This window comes from Phascolarctos cinereus, unplaced genomic scaffold, assembly GCF_003287225.1.
Source record: "Phascolarctos cinereus isolate Bilbo 61053 unplaced genomic scaffold, phaCin_HiC Scaffold_726;HRSCAF=1367, whole genome shotgun sequence".
NCBI classification, from domain to species: domain Eukaryota; kingdom Metazoa; phylum Chordata; class Mammalia; order Diprotodontia; family Phascolarctidae; genus Phascolarctos; species Phascolarctos cinereus.
In genome coordinates, this window is record NW_027556098.1 from 408,622,033 (window position 1) to 408,639,650 (window position 17,618).

General features: G+C 55.7%; 1 protein-coding gene across 3 annotated transcripts in view; it reads right to left on the reverse strand.

Annotated features, from left to right (window-relative positions):
* The window catches only part of AKT2 (AKT serine/threonine kinase 2), a 41,534-nt gene that overhangs the window by 7,855 nt on the left and 16,061 nt on the right, over positions 1-17,618 (reverse strand). Inside the window, exons 1-7 of one of the 3 annotated variants that reach the window (XM_020979004.2) lie at positions 16,964-16,978; positions 16,356-16,485; positions 14,344-14,472; positions 12,790-12,901; positions 7,853-8,006; positions 7,330-7,461; positions 5,984-6,049 (exon numbers count right to left, since the gene is read on the reverse strand). In XM_020979004.2, coding sequence (XP_020834663.1) covers positions 5,984-6,049; positions 7,330-7,461; positions 7,853-8,006; positions 12,790-12,901; positions 14,344-14,472; positions 16,356-16,401 — 639 coding nt within the window. In that variant the 5' untranslated portion in view covers positions 16,402-16,485; positions 16,964-16,978. Of the gene's footprint in view, positions 1-5,983; positions 6,050-7,329; positions 7,462-7,852; positions 8,007-12,789; positions 12,902-14,343; positions 14,473-16,355; positions 16,486-16,963; positions 16,979-17,618 lie in introns of those variants that run through there. The other 2 variants (XM_020978993.2, XM_020978984.2) reach the window with 2 other exon arrangements.

Here is a 17,618-nt window from a genome sequence, read left to right on the forward strand (position 1 = left end):
GTCACTTAACCCCATTGCCTAGCCAAGAAAAAAAAAAAAGAGAGAGCAGAGGAGGGCAGAGTCTGGTCAGCAGAGTCTCAAATAAAGAACTGAGGCTGGTAATATGAGCAAACCAAAGTCACCCACACTGAAGAAATTTTCTGGGCTGAGAAATGCCCCAGAGGAAAGCCCTAAAGAAGAGAGCAACTCCATAATGACATGCAGCACTTCTACTATCAAGGAGCAGCAGCTGAGGACCACAGAGAGCACCGCGGAGGTCCCGGGGGACTGCGGCCAGACGCCCTGACCCCCTGGACTGGCCGCTCGGAGGGAGAGCATGGTGGAGGTCCCCGGGGACTGCAGCCAGACGCCCTGACCCCCTGGACTGGCCACCTGGTCAAGGAGCAGATGACACATGTTTCTCCTAGGTGGGCTGGTGGCTCCACATACCCCTGAGAACGCCCTGCAGCAGCCTTGGGCACGTCCACAGCGATGGACACCGGGTCAACTGTCCTTCCACTTGGACTCTGTGCCGGGTGTCAAACCCTCCAAGCTCTCAGCTTGAGGCCTCCTGTGACAGCATGCTACATCCACAACTGCCACCTACCACAGAAGCTGGTGGGTGGAGGGCCTTCAAGGCTATTTTCCTCCACTCTATCAAATGGCCCTTTAGCCTCAACAAACATGTACCCAGAACCCGAGTTCCTTGTGCCCTTCTGGGCGTTATCCTGGTGGCAGATGAGCCAGGCTGGCTCACCAGCCCTAGGGCTGGCCATTAGCTGATGGACACCTTAGCAACACAGAAGGGCCACGTAGCCCCCTCCACTCCTGCTATGAGAGTGTGTGAAGGATTTCATCGGGACAGGGAGGAGCCCAGGAAGCCGAGGTCAGAACCAAATACGGACTGAACACCTAGCCCAGCTTTTTAGACCAGCAGGAAACATTAGTCTAACTGCAGGCACTCTGTGAACCTGCTGTCCTAAGATCATTAAGCTGCCACGCTCAAAGAAGCATAAGTGCCCAGTGGAATAGACAAAGGCCCCATCATCAATGATGGCTTGGACTCAAAGATCTCTAAGGGTCCAGCCTACCAAGACCTTCTCAGTTCAGACCATACCAGAAGACAGTGGTGGAGGGGTGCATGGGTAGAGTGGGGGCTACGGTGTCTGCCAAGGTAACCAGAAACATCATCCCATGGCAGATGGGGGCATCCTACCTCAATGACCAAGACCCTCCTGACCAAGCCAATAGGCAGACCGCCACCCACACGGACTGTGGCCTCATTTGGTGAGTGAGGGCAGGAACAAGTTGGGCAACTGATGTAGTAGATTAGAAAAAAAAAGTCCCCATTTTCCTGTTCCTTTGAGGTTCCGCTAAGGCTTCCCAGGAAGCTTTCCCCAATTGATCCCAGCAGAAAGTATCTTCCAAGTGAAGATGACTAAGAGGCCAAAACCGTTTTCAAAGGCAGTAACCCATGGAAAATGCTCCTGATCACTATCAAGCTGAGACATCTTACTAAAAACAGCACTGGGGCTCTTGCTTCCGGCCACCAGACTGACCAAGCTAATGAAAGGCACGGTCCTGTGTGGGGACCAGAGCTGAGGCCACATCCTCCAAGCCAGCCTCAGCACTACCAGGCCCACATCCCAAAGAGATTACAGAAAGAGGAAAAGGCGGGGGCAGCTGGGTGGTGCAGTGGATAGAGCACCGGCCCTGAAGTCAGGAGGACCCGAGTTCAAATCCGGCCTTGGACCACAAACACTTGACACTTACTAGCTGTGTGACTCTGGGCAAGTCACTTAACCCTAATTGCCAAAAAAAAAAAAACCACAACAAAGAAAGAGGAAAAGGCCTCTCGTGGACACAGATCTTTGTAGGAGAGCTTCTTGTAATGGCATCAAAATGGAAAGGGAGGGGTACAAACTGGCAAAGGCTAAAAAAGAAGAGGGATGGCATATGAATATAACGGAGGATCAGGGAGGACCCCTAGGTCCCAATGCGAGGTGAATGGAGCAGAACGGCGATTTGGACAACGACGTTACAGAGCACAATGCTCTGGAAGGCCTGGAGAACTCTGATCGGCTTATCGGCACCCCAAGTGCAGAGGACTGAGGAGGAGGCAAGCTCAGTCTGCCTGCCACAGACAGATGGGATCACAGGCCTGCGGCGCACAAGGAGGCCCACACCCCTGAACACGGCCAACGTGGGCGCTGGCTTTGGTGGGCTTGACAGAGTTGCCACTGAGAGGGATGTTTCTGTTTCTTATTGTCCAAGTGGTGGGAGATGTGGCAGGGAGAGATAAGAAATGCTCGAGAAAAATAATTTTCAAAAAAGAAAAGATGGCCGAAAAAAGATACTAAAGATGGGGGAAAATCATGGATGCGCCCATTACCCAAGAAAGGCAAACAAGGAGACCAGACAGAAACCAGTAAGTCACATGTGTATCTTCGGATCTCTGTCAAACGTGTAGGAGGATAATCCACACGCCTGCCGAGGGCCCCCCAAAGACCACACAGGGGCAGGGAAGCTTTCACCCCCAGCGCCTTAGAGAGACCGGCTGCCAAGTCTCACCGTGGACAGAAAGGTCCAGAAATGACAAGATCAAGGACTCTTTACGGATCCTATGTCTCTGCAGCCACCAAGGCTTCTAGGCACATGTTAAGATCATCTAAGACTCCTAGATCAATGCCATCAGGCGGCTTTGCTCAACAATCGGCTATCAACATTCAAGTCAACGGCACGGCTGTCCCTCAGGTGCTCTCGATGGGCCAGGCGCTGTGCCCAGGGCCCTGCCCTCAAGGAGCTTACACTTTGGCGAGGTGAAGTATGGACAGCTCCACAAGTACAAGATAATCTGAGGAGGGAGAGAACACCAACAAGCGGAAGATCAGTCAACGGATGAGCACAGTCAGGCTACTGAGCTGGCTGGATGGACCAGGGTAATCAGGAATGGCTCAATGTGAACCTGGGGAGAGGTCGGAAGCTGAGAAGCCTCAGAACCTACGTTTGGCCTGTCAGCGACTTGGGGAAAGACAGAGTCTGTATGCTTTTGAAAAACGCAACTGGGGGCAGCTATGGGGCGCAGTGGATAGAGCTCCAGCCTTGGAGTCAGGAGGACCTGAGTTCAAATCCAGACTCAGACATTTGCAACTTACTAGCTGTGTGACCCTAGGCATGTCACTTAACCCGGAATGCCTCACCAAAAAGAAAAAAAAAAGCAAAATGCAATTGACCCAAAGATGATACAGAGAAAGCTTTCATGCTGCAGGCTGGAATCCACTTGCCTAAAGCCCCGCGGCTGGTCAGACTGCTACCTGTGTCTGTAGTCTGCCCACTCTGGATCAGACCATGAGGTCAAATCTAATAAGGATAATATAAAGTCATACACATACATAAAGTGATGCATTCAGTGAAGATGAAAGAGAGATGAAACAACAGGAGGTTAGAAGAGTTTCAGAGTTCAAGATCACGAAGGTAACACAGGTAGAGTGATGACAAAAGTAAAACATACTTTAAAAAAAAAGAATGATGGTTAGATTTAAGACGAGATGCACTAATACATTGTTGGTGGAGCTGTGAATTCATTCAGCATTCTGGAAAGCAAAGCGACTACAATGTCCACGCAGAGATCTCCCTGCTCAGCATATGCTCCAGAGAGGTCAGAGACAGAGATGAAGGCCATCAAACTATTTCAAGCAGTGCTTCTGGCAGCAAAGGACTGGAAACAAGCACACAGCCAACACTCCTGAGTGGAGAGACCCCAAGAGCAAACACAAGGCCGCGCTCTTCCACGGACCACACTTGCATCACCTTCCCTTTGCCACAGATGAGAATTACCAGTGTGGAATACTGCATGTACTTCTAGACGTGATCGATGTGTTGGTTTTTAAGACATTCCTTTTTAGTCTTTGTCCCAAGGTATATCCAGAGACTAAGGTGACACACAAAAAAGCATCGATGTTTTACAAAGATGCCACCGGAATACGAAGGCAGGAATGGCACGGAGAGGCAGACGGGAAGCCAAAGTACTTGGAGGCTGGTAAATAAACGTGACCCACATCTGGAGTGGCTGGCAGCTAGGGTGAACCTCAAATGAGTGCTGGCGGCCAGAAGGTGCTCTGGAAGCAGCCCCGAGGGTCAAGGCTCGTGCCTGCTCTTCCCCAGGCCCAGGGACTGAGAGAAGGAACGCTCAGTACTACAGAAGCAGAGATAACGGCGAACAGATGCACAAAGGAGGGAGATGCATGCCTAGTCAAGGCGACCCCTCTGCCAAGAAGAAGGCCTTGGGCAGAGTCCATGTGGACAAGGGATTTGCTTTCAGTGGTAAAGTTCAGATGCACTGACTATATCAAACCACAGAAAACTAAAGAACCATTTCAGAGACCCACAGTCACTCCAGAGACCATAGGACAGTGCACACAGGAAAAAGCAATGCATCCAAACTGGATGTGGTCCTTTGACCTCCTCCATTGGTACCCACAGTTTGCACAGGCCCCAGAGACAGACTCCGAAGTGAACAGGATGAAGAGGGCTGGCCAAGAGACATCGGCAGAAGGTGCTAAGGTCCTTCTAGTGATGCTCTAGGATTGTGCAGCACCGGATGCCACCACCTCCAAAGAAACAAAGCTGCAGGGAACCCAAATGACAGGGAAGAAACAAGTCGGGGGTGGGCGCGCCTAAGCAGACTGCAGCCCACCATCAATGGTGCCCCAGGTTCTAGAAGTGGCAAAGAGGTCACTGGAGGTAAGAGCACTAGAGATAGCAGGTGACAAGTCCGGGGGCTGCCCAGAATGTGGAGACACAAAGGAGGCCTGCAGGGCACGAAGCAAGGACAAGACACGGGCAAGAAGACTCGGAGGTCTATGATCTCTACCACTGGAGAAGATTCGCATGCCTCACTCCAGTGTGGAGCCACTAACTTAGAGAGCAAGAGACAAAGGGGAGGCCAAAGGGTCCAAAGCTCAGCCAGCAAACCCTGACTCTCCTTACTAGGAGGAAACAAGGCAGGGCTGGGCTTGAGAACAAGCTCCTACGTGCAGTGTCTGGGGAGGATGCTGGGAGGACTGTGGCAACATCGCCCCCCCAGAACAGCCAGAGGCAGTGCAGGGAAAAGCGTTCCTGGATCCCTAGAATGAACCTCAACCAAGCAAGAGCATCTCTAGAGACAATGGAGCAGACAGATCAGTGGTCCTGAGTGTGGAGTATCAGGTGGACAGGCTGCTCTAGCAGGAGGAAGGGGACCAAGGGGGGGGAAGGTGATCATGGGGAGGAAGGTCAGCAGTCCTGAGCGTGAAGCTGTGTGCCTCGTGGCGGACAGGCTGCTCTAGCAGGAGGAAGGTGACCGGGGGGAAGGGGGGTAAGGTCAAGGGGACTGAACCCAGAGAAGTCTCTGCTACAGCCTCTGACACTTGGAGGGCTGATCTTTGAGTTCGCAAAGAGAGGAAGATAACTAGGAAAAATCCTGGCTGGCCTTGCCCAAAGAACTGGCCATACAAAGGGATGCTTTGTTAGCTCAATAAACTCTCAGGCTTTTCCAGACAGCTCCGCACAGGCTGCCTCAGGAAGCATGGCCCCTGGGGCTGGAGAGGTACCGGAAGATGCTGCCACGATGGGTGGGTGCCATGGGAGTGCCTGAAGTCCGGGGGCCTTCCTTCCATACAGCATCCACGGGAAGAACATGCTCCGATGGGCTTCCTGCTTCAGCAGACTGGTGGACCACCAGCAATGGTGAGTGAGGTCATCTCCTGGCCAACATGCTTCTCGGTTCCCCAGGGTGGGAGGGCAAGGGGGGTATTGGGAAGTGACAGTGACACTGAGGATGGCATCAACACAAAAAGAGACGCCCTTTGAAGCGCCACCAACAGGGCTGCCTCGCTGGCCCATTCGCCTGGGAGGCGAGCCCTGCACGGGGATACAGTGCTGAATGCTGCTCTACAGGGAACCGGGCCTCTTCCCAGGGGTTTGTATTGGGCTGCCCTGGAATGGACAGACCCGACCTACTTACTGTGAGAAACGGGTGCCTGGTATTCTGTAGGACTCGACTCTCAGTGACTGTGTGGGCAACTTCATCCTGCAGACAGACAGACAGACAGACAGACAGACACACACACACACACACACACACACACACACACACACACACACACGCAGGCATTGGAAATGCATCAATGGCTCGGCCATAGGGTCTAGGCCACCTCTGCAGGTACTACCCTGACAGGAAAAGTCGGGGTCACCCGCTCCCATTACAGAGAAGCCCTGTATTCACCAGGTGCTTAAGCAGCTAACCTGTCACAAGGCAGGGCTGTCACAGCCTTCTTGTCTAACTGCCTGGAACAGAGATGTGACTTGCCCAAAGTGACTTGGATCCTGTTTGCACCCAGGCCCAGCCTCAGGCCAACACACACTAGATGGGGCCCCAGGAGCTGGCGAGGCACTCTCTCGGTTTGTCAAAGGGGACCATTACCTGGGCTCCTTGCCCCCCAGGACGGCTGTGGGGGGAGTTTTGGGTGGCGGGGCAGTGGCGTCCCATGGGAACCTCAGCCCACTCCAGACCATCACAGGAGCATCTGTCTGCTTCCTTTCATCCAGCAGGCCCAGCCCAGCCCACTGAGGCTGCCCAGAGGCCCCCTGACACTTAGGCCTCCAGAGCTGCAGATGCCCACTGGCCTTGGCCTCCCTAGGAGCAGGGATCGCCCTGGGAGGACAGCAGTCTTTCTCTGGATCAACAAGGTGCCTCCTTCTCCACGGCCCCTGCTTGGAGTGCGCTTTCTAACTCGCTACGTGAACATACTTGCTGGGTTGTCCTTCTCTCGGAGCCACAAGGGGGCACCTGTGTCTTATCTAAAGTGTCATTATGGGCACACAGCTGCCCAGCTGCCCCTGCCCTCTGACCCACAAGAGGACCCCGTCCTTCTGTCTGTCTGCATCTGTCTGGATGCCCCGTCCTTGAAGTCCATGGGGACTCAGTTTTCTCTCCTTTAGCATGTGGTACAAGTCAACTTCCAGACTGGCCCACCCTGAGCCACAAGGCGGCACCCTGTCCTACATGGAGTATGTCTGCATCTACAGTGGGCAGCCAGGTGGCACTGTGGATAGAGTGCTGGGCCTCTGGCCTCTGACACTTTCCAGCTGTGTGACCCTGGGCAGGTCACCTCACCCTGCTTGCCTCAGTTTCCTCATCTGTAAAATGAGCTGGAGAGGGAAATGGCCAACCACTCCAGTGTCTCTGCCAAGAAAACCCCCAATGGGGTCACAGAGACTAGACATGACTGAAAAATGGCTGAACGAGAACCAGGCTGGCCTGCAGCTGCACACGAGGGGCGCCCTGTCCTGGGCAGTGTGCTGGCCCACCTTGGCGATGATGACCTCCTTCCTCAGGATCTTCATGGCGTAGTAGCGCCCTGTGGCCTTCTCCCGCACCAGGATGACTTTGCCAAAGGTGCCTTTGCCCAGAAGCTTGAGATAGTCAAAGTCATTCATGGTCTGTGGGGGACAGAGAGCAGGCTTTGTGTGGTGGGCTTGGGTTTTATCAGTGGATCCCGCTACAAAAAGCTCGTGCGGGGGCAAGAGGAGCTCAGATTGGTAACTGTTTTCCCTGAAGTGGCCTTTGGCCAGCAGAGCACAGCTCCTGCCCCCAGCTTCCCCCCAGGCCCCTGGCCAGGATCCTGGCGGAGGTGATGTGGGCAGGCCCACAGTGCAAGGAGGCCCACAGGTGGTTAATCTTGGCCTTCCCTTGTTCTACAAGTGTCTCATCCCCTGAAGCGTTGCCCTGGAGCGGTCAACTGCTTCATTCAAAAAATCCCAAGAGGTGTGGGCACCCTGCAGCCGGGCCAGGGGCCGCCATCCCCCATACATCCCCAGCCCAAGGGCTCACCGCCTTCGTCCGTGTTTTGCTGACAGCCACTTCCATCTCCTCGGCCACTGAGGAGTCACTGGGGGAGCCACATTTGTAGTCCATCGCGTCTTCCACGGGCTCCTGATTCTTCAGGCTGTTGGCCACCATCTGGATGGCCCTCATCCACTCCTCCCTAAGTGACAGACACAAGCCACCGCAGGGCTGTCAGCCAGCCAGAAGACCCAGAAGGCGCTGCCAGAGAGGGGCCTCTGAGGGCCTCCCAGGCTTGGAGTGGGCCCTTCCGGCCTCCGTGTTACGTCCCCTTCATTCTAGTCAAACCAGCCTGCTGGATGACCACCATATGCAATCCTCCCATCTCCAACCTTCGAGCCTTTGCACTGGCTGTCCTCCATGCCTGCAAGGCTCTCTGCCTCACCTCCAACATGAGGGCTTTCTCAGGTCCCTCCCTCCTGAAATCACTTTGTAACGTGCCCTCCTGTAAACAGGCGGCGCTTTGTCAGCAATGTTCAGGTGGATCTCACCCTGGAGAGGCTCTGACTGGCAGAGAATGGTGGGCCAGCTGCCTCTCTCGTCTGAGCCACCTCCAGGACGCTAAGATGGCAGCCCCTCTGGGGGGCAGACATGTCACAGGATTCATTCAGACTGAGCTGACAACTTCCACCCTGGCCATTTCCAAGATGTGGCTCCTTCCTGTCCTCTGCCAGCTAACGCTCTGACCTTTATGTCGATTCATGTTACATGTGGCCTTACCAGAGTGGCCCCAGAGGTGATGAACCTTCAGACCACGGCCTTATTTCATCCGCCACGTGTGGCTTTTTGGCTCAGAGTGCCTGGAAACTTAAAATTTCTGTCCCAGCTGCCCTTCCCTGACACTCACGGTAGTGCAGAGGTGGTTCCCGTTCTCAGAACACCCAGCACACTGAGAGGGCCTGGCCATGGGCCAAAGGTTTATCATCCGAGGCCCAGCCTGCCTCACCACCCAGAGACGATGAAGGGGACCACAACACATTATGCAGGCCCCCTTATGAGCCACGGTGGGGCTGTGGCCCACCCGAATGAGGTCACAGATCCTTTCAAGTACTCCTACTCATGACAAGAGAACCGCTGAAAGAGACCTCCCTTTTAAGGCTAGAATTGGCTTTACGCCCTCTGTTCCTGGGCACCTCCGCAGGGTGGCTGGCCCTTTCCTTAAGTGTTTCTGGGCTGGGTGACCAGTGCATGCGAGTGTCCTGTAACTGGGGCCTGGCCTTCTGGAGGCCCTCCGCGCTTCTCCGTGCCTCTGGCTCCTTGCTACCATGTTCCAAAAGTGAGTGTTCTCATCTGCCTTCACTGGAGGCAGAGTCAGTACTGGACAGCACCCACTGTAAAGAGCTGTCAGGTTTGGGGATCCTGCTTTTTCTGGTCACACCTGGGCACAAAGGACACGTGGGGCTGGCTAATAGTGCAGCCCCTGTAAATGCTTGCTGAATTAAAATGGACTGAGTCGATGGGCATGGTTGGGCCTGAGGAGGGCCCCGGGCCACAATGGGGCAAGGAGCAGATTGCTGGCACGCTGACCAGCGGGCCAAATGAATTTCGCAACTACTCTGAGGGCAGTGACACAGAGCTCAGATGTCACAGCAATCCTGGGACTTCTGCCCTCCGGGGCAGCACTCCCCAGCAATTTGAGGGGGTTGTGGAGGGAGAGGTACTCTCTCCCCACCCACACTCCTCCCCCCACCTTTGCCCTCCACTCCACTGGTCAAGGTCAAAGGCTTTCTCCGAGTCCTTTCACCACCCTTACCCAATCCTCACAGCCAGTATGTTGGCTCATTCCTTCCTGCTTCTATCCCAATCTCCCTTTGCTCCAGGGTCAAGAAGAGCACCAGAGGAGCCCTTCGGGGCCCATAATTCCAGACCCTTCTCCAGGCTCACAGGCCCATTTTCTTTGGTCTCTGCCCGGCCCACAGAGAAGGGAAGAGGCCCATTCCAGGTCCACGACAGCTCGTGCATGGAGAAGCCTCCGATGACACCTGGTTCTGCTGACTTCTCATCCCACGGTCTCTCTTTATCCCAACTAGCCACGTACATTCTGGATAAAGGAGATGCTGCCACTCTGCTCCACTTGGGGCGATAGCAAATGCAGACATTCTCAAGAAGGAAAAGGAAGTTTGGGCATCCCCTATGTAGGAGAACACCATTCCTGGCCTTGGGCGGGGGGTGGGGTGGGTTCTGGCTTCAAACGAGAAAGCTGACATTGGGGGAGACCTCCCTACCTTGGGGGAGGGCCAGCGGTTCCTGGAGTCAGGGACATAAGTGTGGTCCTGTCCTGAACCAGGGACACGGACAATGACGTCTTTCATTCCTTTCTACACTAAAGCCTGGACCAGAGGAAGCACATGTACCGGGCCTCTTGAGGGAGCTCACTACCAGTCTGCCGGGAGGCCAGGCCTGGCCATCAGGCCTTTAAATAGTGGCAGAAGAGCATTTCCCCCAACCACAAAAGGCTCTGTAGAGGGATATGTGTCCCAGGAAGGGGAGAGTACAGGTCAAAAGCACTGCACTGGAGGCCCAGTTCCAACTGGATCGGGGCAGGAGCTCGCAGGGTTCAGAATCCCCCAGGAAAAGTTCTGTGGCTTTCTCCAAAGCCCTCCTTGGCAGGACCAAGAGAACAGGGCAGAGAAAGACGGCCAACCGGTCGCCATCCTGCGTGGGCCCAAGAGGAGTCCAGCGTTTGGGTGCAGCCTGAACACAACACCGCTGAACAAGCAGCAGCCTCGGTGGCAGGAAGATCTGGGTTTAAATCCTGCTCCGACCAACCCTAACTCACTCAGCCTCAGGGAGCGGGCCTCACTGCGCTCCTCTGTAAGATGAAGGGGTTTCACTCAATGGCCTCTAAGCTTCCTCCTGGCTTGAAATCTGGGACCCCACGACCCAGCCTCCAAGTCCAAGGTCCTAGCTTTGGAATTCAGCTCACCAAGCACCAGGCGCTACAGCAGGTACCGGCAATACAAAGCCAGAAAGGAAGCGGCCCCTGCCCTCAAGGAGCTGACGCTCTGGGGGGCTCGGGAAATCAACGTGTACCCCGAGGAGAAAAGCCCACGTGAAGGCTGGGGGCAGGCCTGGCTCTCATCTCAAAGGAGGTGCTCGGAATTCTGAGCGACCAAGACCGGGAGGAGAACTATGCAGGCAGCGAGGCCTGTCAGCCTGGACAAAGGCGTGGAGGGAGGAGATGGCAATGACAACAGGGACAACAACATCAAACGTTTCCCTAGGACTTTACCTAGACAATTTCCGTGGAGACTGAACGTCAGGTATGGGAAAAAGCAAAGCAGTCAGTTGAGTCAGAAAAGGTACGTGTGAGGGGCAGCGAGGTGGTGCAGTGGATAGAGCACCGGCCCTGAGGTCAGGAGGACCTGAGTTCAAATCCAGCCTCAGACACATAACACTCACTAGCTGTGTGACCCTGGGCAAGTCACTCAACCCCAATTGCCTCACCAAAAAAAGACAAGACAGGACAAGACAAGAACCGTGTGAGGAGAGGCATGAGGGAAGTCTAGACAGACTGCAGCCACACTATGAAGGGCTTTAAATGACAAAAAGAGGAGCTTGCATTTGATCTCAGAAGAAGGTTCTTGAGGAGTGACCTGGTCAGGCTTGTGCCATAGGAATACTGATTGAGCAAGTGGGTGGAGAATGGCTAGGACAGGAGAGAGATAAGAGGCGGGGACACAAGGAGATGCTGATGGGGCCACCAAGGAAGGGGACCCGGGGCAGGCAGGATCCACCTGAAAGGGGCTCCGGGGCATGGTCACTCTTCAGAACATCACAAGGCCATTGGTGGGCTTCAAACACTGCAAACTTCCCTCACATAATGGTGAGACCAAGCCAGAGACACCCTGACACCTTACTTGAGTCTCCATTTCCAACCCAACCCCTGTCTGACTCTTATGCATCCTAAAATACCTCCTTCAAGCTTTGAGAGGATGGAAAGGAGCTTGGAAAGGCCCTGAGGGATCATTTGGTCTGCCCCTCCGCCTCTCAACTTTACAGATGAGGAAGCTGAGGCCCAGAGAGCTAAAGTCACTTGCCCAGGGTCACAAAGCTACTTCCTAAAGAGGAGGAGACCTGGGATCCTGCCACAGACCACACTCAAATGTCACAACCGAGTCCACCACATTCCCTTCACGATGCTCTACCTCCATCAGTTACCAGACACAGGAAAAGAGAAGCAAGAGATCAGAGCTGGGAGGCCTGAGGTTCTCTCCAGCCCTTCTTTTTCTGGCAAAGGACACGGGGGCCTGGGAGGTGAAGGTAAGGAGCGGAGGGGCTAGGACAGGAAGCCAGGTACCCTGACTCCCTCCATCTGCCCCCACCTGGAATCCTGGCCCTCTGAAACAGGGAGCCAAACCCTCCCACAGGCTCCAGCAGCAGCTAGTCAAGAGCCCCCCTGGAGGGAAGGGGGCATCAGGAAAACCCCCACCTCAAGGGGCAGTGTGGCCCCAGGAAAGGAACACCAGAAGTGGAGTCGGGAAGATCTGGCTGTGTGACCCTGGACGAGCCATTTCCCTTCCCCTGAGGCTCAGTGTCCAGGTTGGGTAAAAGGGCTCTGTGCGCTCTAAAGTGCTTCGGAGAAAGGGAAGCTCTCATGGGTGTGGCTCGGAGCCTCCCCTGTGCTCCCAGGCCCCGAGCCCACCCTGGTGCTGCTGGAGATGACCTCCTGGAGCCGGCCCACCCACTCCAACATCTCTCTGGCTCGAGTGGCTCCAAGTGGACTAAGGGGGGTAACAGTTAAATGTTTCCAGTATAAAAGGCCTTATCTTCAAGCCACTGTCACATCACAAGGAATCAACAGAGACAGTGGTGGTGCCAGGAAAAATTATAAGGGGGCCAAGTAAGTGAGAAACAGCCAGGACGAGGGGCTGGCTGCTCCCACAGGAGCCTGGGGCTCCCCCTCCCAGGGGCAGAAGACCCACCTCTCATCTGGAGAATCCACGTGAAAGGTCCTTTCGATAACCGTTGTCCATTGCAAGCATCGGATGACAAAGGTGTTGGGCCGAGGTCGCTCTGTTTTCATTAGCTGGCATTCTAGAGGGAAAGGGAGAGGGAGGGAGAGGCAATCAGAGCACAGGCCAGGGCAGCCCTTTCCCCCAAGGGCCGGCTTCCTTCCAAGCTCGGATGCCACCTTCTCCATGTGGCTCTTCCCAATCCGCCCCCTCGCCAGGCCCTCTCTCTTGAAATGACTGCATAATGACTTTCTGCATTTTGTTTTTTGACAGTAGATCTCCCCATTTCCCCCAGGCTGGAAGCATGGTGGCCACTCATGGGTCCCATCTCACTGCTGTTGGGCACACACGCTTGGACAAGGCTCTGTTCCCAAAGGGAGACAGTTGGTCCCTGCTGAGATGGCCAGACAGCCTCTGCAGGACTTTCTCTTAGCTCGGCTTTGGCCCAAAGAATACGGGAAGCCAGGTGCTCTGACTCCCTCCGTCTGCCCCCACCTCGAATCCTGGCCCTCTGAGACAGGGAGCCAAACCCTCCCACAGGCTCCAGCAGCAGCCAGTCAAGAGCCCCGCCTGGAGGGAAGGGGGCATCAGGAAAACCCCCATCTCGAGGGGCAGTGTAGCCCCAGGAGAGGAACACCAGAAGTGGAGTCGGGAAGATCTGGCTGTGTGACCCTGGACGAGCCATTTCCCTTCTCCTGAGGCTCAGCGTCCACGCTGGGTAAAAGGGCATGCAGCTCAGAGCTGGCTGACATGCTTAGGAGAATGGAAGTGCCCTGAGGACCACCTGGCTCACCTCTTGCCTTTGGAACCCAGGACCAGCAGAAAGCAGGGACAAAGGGAGCCCCAGAGGAGAGGCAGTGGAGGGCGGCAGGAATCCTGAGCTCAAAGCCCGGATCTGCCATGAACGTCCTGGATGACCCTGCGGAGGCCTGGATTTCACTCTTTGCACAAGGGGGGACTTGGGATGAACTGAGCAGTAAAATTCTTATGGTCTTAGCTGCTCTTCTCACAGCCAAACTGGACTTAGCGCTGGAAGGGGCCTTAGAGAGTTTCATTTTACAGATGAAGAAACTGAGGACCAGTGAGGTTAAGGGAATTACCCAACATCATCCTCTGTAATCGAGTCAGGCCCCATGCCTCCCACTACCTCACAAAGAACCCACTGGCCTTGGGCTAGCCCCGTGCTGCACCTGGTCGGTCCTTGTGGCCACGGATGACTCTGTCACACAGGCGCAGCCCTGGCCTGGGTGCCACAGCCCCGCCACTGAGGGATGGTGTGGCTGGGGGCAAGTTGCCACCTTTCTGTGGGCCTCTATCTCCCCACTGCCCACCCTTCAGTGTCACTGTGGGGATAGCATATGGTAAAGAGTGAAATAAACCTGAACTCTTGACACCCCCTGACTGAAGGGCAGATGGGCCCCTGGCCCCGGGGCCTGGAAAGAGGGGCCTATGCTCTCAGGAGGCCAAATGCTCAAGGTAGGGGGTATTTTAATCCAACTCCCCTCAAAACTTCATTCAACAAACCTGCTACAGAAAAGTTATTTAAAGGGGGCAAACTCTGGTCAGGGACCTCTGGCCTCTCTTTGTAGCCGATGAATGAACCATCGCTTTTTAACAGGAAGTAACGAGGTCTCCAGGTCTTGATGTATTCACCTGAAAAGAGAAGAGAGGTCTGAGCAAAGCAGGCTCCTACGGCCCTAGGCTAATCCCAAGAGAGGGCCTTGGGGCTGACTTGGGGTCCACTGAAGCACAGCTGACCTAGGGCCCAGGGGGTGGGCCTATTGGAGATGGGCGATGGAGACACAGGCAGATCCTGGCTCCCTTTGGAGCTCAGTTACATTCCAGGCTGCAGATGCTTGGGGAGTGACTCATCAGAGAGCCAGCAACAACAGAGACTGGGAGGGAGACTGGGGGAAGGGGCGGCAAAGAAAGAAGAGGAGATGGGAAGGGGGAGAGGGAGAATCGAGCAAAGGGAGGAGGAGAGAGGGCAAGAGAACACGCCTGTTCTCGGAGAGAAACCCTATGGCGGCATCAGGTCTGGGAGGAGAGGGAGGGAAGGGGCCTCTGGCTGACACAGGGCCAGGCACTGGGCAAGACCCAAGTGTGGCAGAGGTCACCATGTGACGTGCTGCTCCCTAGCTGCAATACCCCCGAGGCAGCAACCCCAGGAATGAGCCGGGCTGCTTCATGGCCTCCGGCCCCGACTGGGGGCTCTCCTTCCCCCCACCCCATCTCTAGCAACTCGGAGAGAAATTGTTCCTGGTCCATGGCCATTGCTCTCATGGGGATAGGCTGGAGCTATGTTGTGGGCCTGGGCAGAGTCCCTTTTACCCCAAAGAAATCTGCTGTGAAGCAATGATGCCAGCCTGGCCTCGGGGGGGACAGGCTTTTTCCTGGTGAAAAACCAGGAGGTTCAATGGGAGCTGAAATGCTAGAGGGACCTGGAGGTCCCTGTCAGGAAGGTGGGAGAGAAGCTGGCCCAGGCCCCAGAAGTTCTGCCCAAATGGCACTCAATCAGTGGCTCCCCCCATGGCAGCTACTGCTCTCCTGGTGCCTGCAGAAGGTGGCACTGTGAGAAGCCTGGCCTCTGGGGAGAGGGAAAGCCAAGGAGAGGGCCAAGGAAGCAGGCATGGGAGGCTCCAGGTACGAGGTGAAGACAGATGCCCTGGAGGTGACTCCTGAGGACTGGGGTCCTTTTGGCTGCTCTAAGGACAGCCCTTATTTCCACCCTGCATCAGCCTGGGGATCTCACTGGCCCCCTCAGCGCCCAAGAGAGACAGGCCCACCAGCTCTGGCTCGCACCAAGGACTCAGGATGAAACACAAAAGCAGCAACTACTCAGGGAATGCCACTGAGTGAATGAAGAGCCTTGCCAGGCCCTGGCCCCCCAATGCCACTGGTACAGCCTCCCCGTGTGCCCCGGGGCCCAGCAGGCCAGCTCATTCCCCAGTGGCTCCCTCCCAATGGCTGCTGCTGCTGCCCTCCTCCTCCCTGCCGAGGGCAGCTCCCAGACCAGCAGCAGGGCTCTGCATGGGGCACAAGGAAGCCAATGCCAGCTGTGTCCATCCAGTGCGAGCGGGCTAACAGCACTGCCTCCCAACATTTCTCTGGTGCCCTAACGTTTGCATAGGCCTTTCTCCACAACGGTCTTGGGAAGGAGCTGGGACGCATAGCATCTCCATTTTGCAGATAAGGAAACTGGGGTCCAGAAAGGTGACTAGCCCTGTCAAGTCCTCTGGGGTGCTGGGAGATGGCAGCCACCACGCCCGCCTTCCAACACTCTCCAGCTGTCAACTCTGACTGTGGTACCACATGGAGGGATCCGGCAATCACTGCTAGAGCAGAGGGGACCCCTCAAAGATCACTGACTCCAACAGCTCATTCTCCAGAGAAGATTAAGAGACCTGTTCAGGGTCACACAGCTGGGACTGAAGCCAGGCCTGACTCTGGGTCTAGAGCTCAGAATGGCTCTTGTGTCTTGGGGGAGATCCCATCTAGGCCCGTGGGCCCTGTGTTCCCCCACAGCCCCTCCTCACCTCTCTTGTGGAGCCAGCCTTCTTTGACGACGGACACCTCGTTCATGGTGGCGCCCGGCCTTGCCACCGCCTTGCCAGGGATGGGTCAGGGGAGAGTGCGCCTTGGAAGCCGCAGAAGGAGCGCAGTCTGCTGTGGAGAGAGGGGTACGTTTCCACCTGATGCCCTGCTGTTCCCATGGAAGCCTCCCTCTGCCCACCCAGGTTGCACTCTCATTTTTCACACACACACACACACACACACACACATCACATACACACCCGTGCCACACATACCCCACCACACACCCACACACCATACACACACCCATACCACACCCACACCCCACATACACTATAACACACCATACTACAAACACACATACATATACCCTTTCCCCATGCCCCCACGACACAAAGCTAATCTGGATTAATTCCCCCACGCCCTGGGATAGAGGGAAGTCGGAGCTGCCTGAAAGTTCCTGGAATAAAATTTAGGCAATCCCCCCCTCCCGGTAATGCAGTGCCAGTGATGGCCAGCTCTCATCCCCAAAGCCGAGCTAAGTCACTTCCCCAGGAGGCCGACCCCTTGACAGTGAGTGAAGGAGCAAATGTAGGTGACCCAGACCCACCCAGCTAAGCCCCCAAGAGGGGAACACCAGGAAGCGCTCTGTGGGACGGATGAAAACAAATCTAAACGGGGCTCTCTGGGGAGACCCCAGGTAGATAAGGGGGGCCAAAATCAGCCTGAACGAGAAGACAACTAACAGCCCACACCCTGGGGGAATCCCTGGTCTGACAAGGAGCCCTTGGCTTCTCTAAAAGAAGGATCTCAAGGTAGCCAGCCCCCAACAGAGCTCAGACTCCCACGTCACTCACATGCCAACAGGCTGAGGTAAGCGGGTGAATCAGACAGCCTGAGGCAGCCCCAACACAGGCAGAGCTCTCTGAAGAAGGCCTCTGAGAGGCTGGTGTGAGAGACCCCCTCAGCTGCCCCCGCCAAGGCCTCATCCATCCCCTAGAGCACACAAGCTTTGGCCATGTGGTCCCCAACACCCTCCCTGCCCTCTGCCCTGAGCCTGGGCTAGGGGCTCACGGGCACCCAGGGCTCCAAAAGCACGCCCCCCCCGACCACGTTGGGAGATGCCAGGGCAACTGCACAAATGACCGGCCTTCAGCAGTTCCTGGGTATGCAGTTAGCAGACCTCTGGAGGGGCTGCAGGGACAGGAGGGAGAAAGCAAGTCAGGGCCAGCTGCCTTCCCCACACCTGCCCAGAGCTGTTCTGG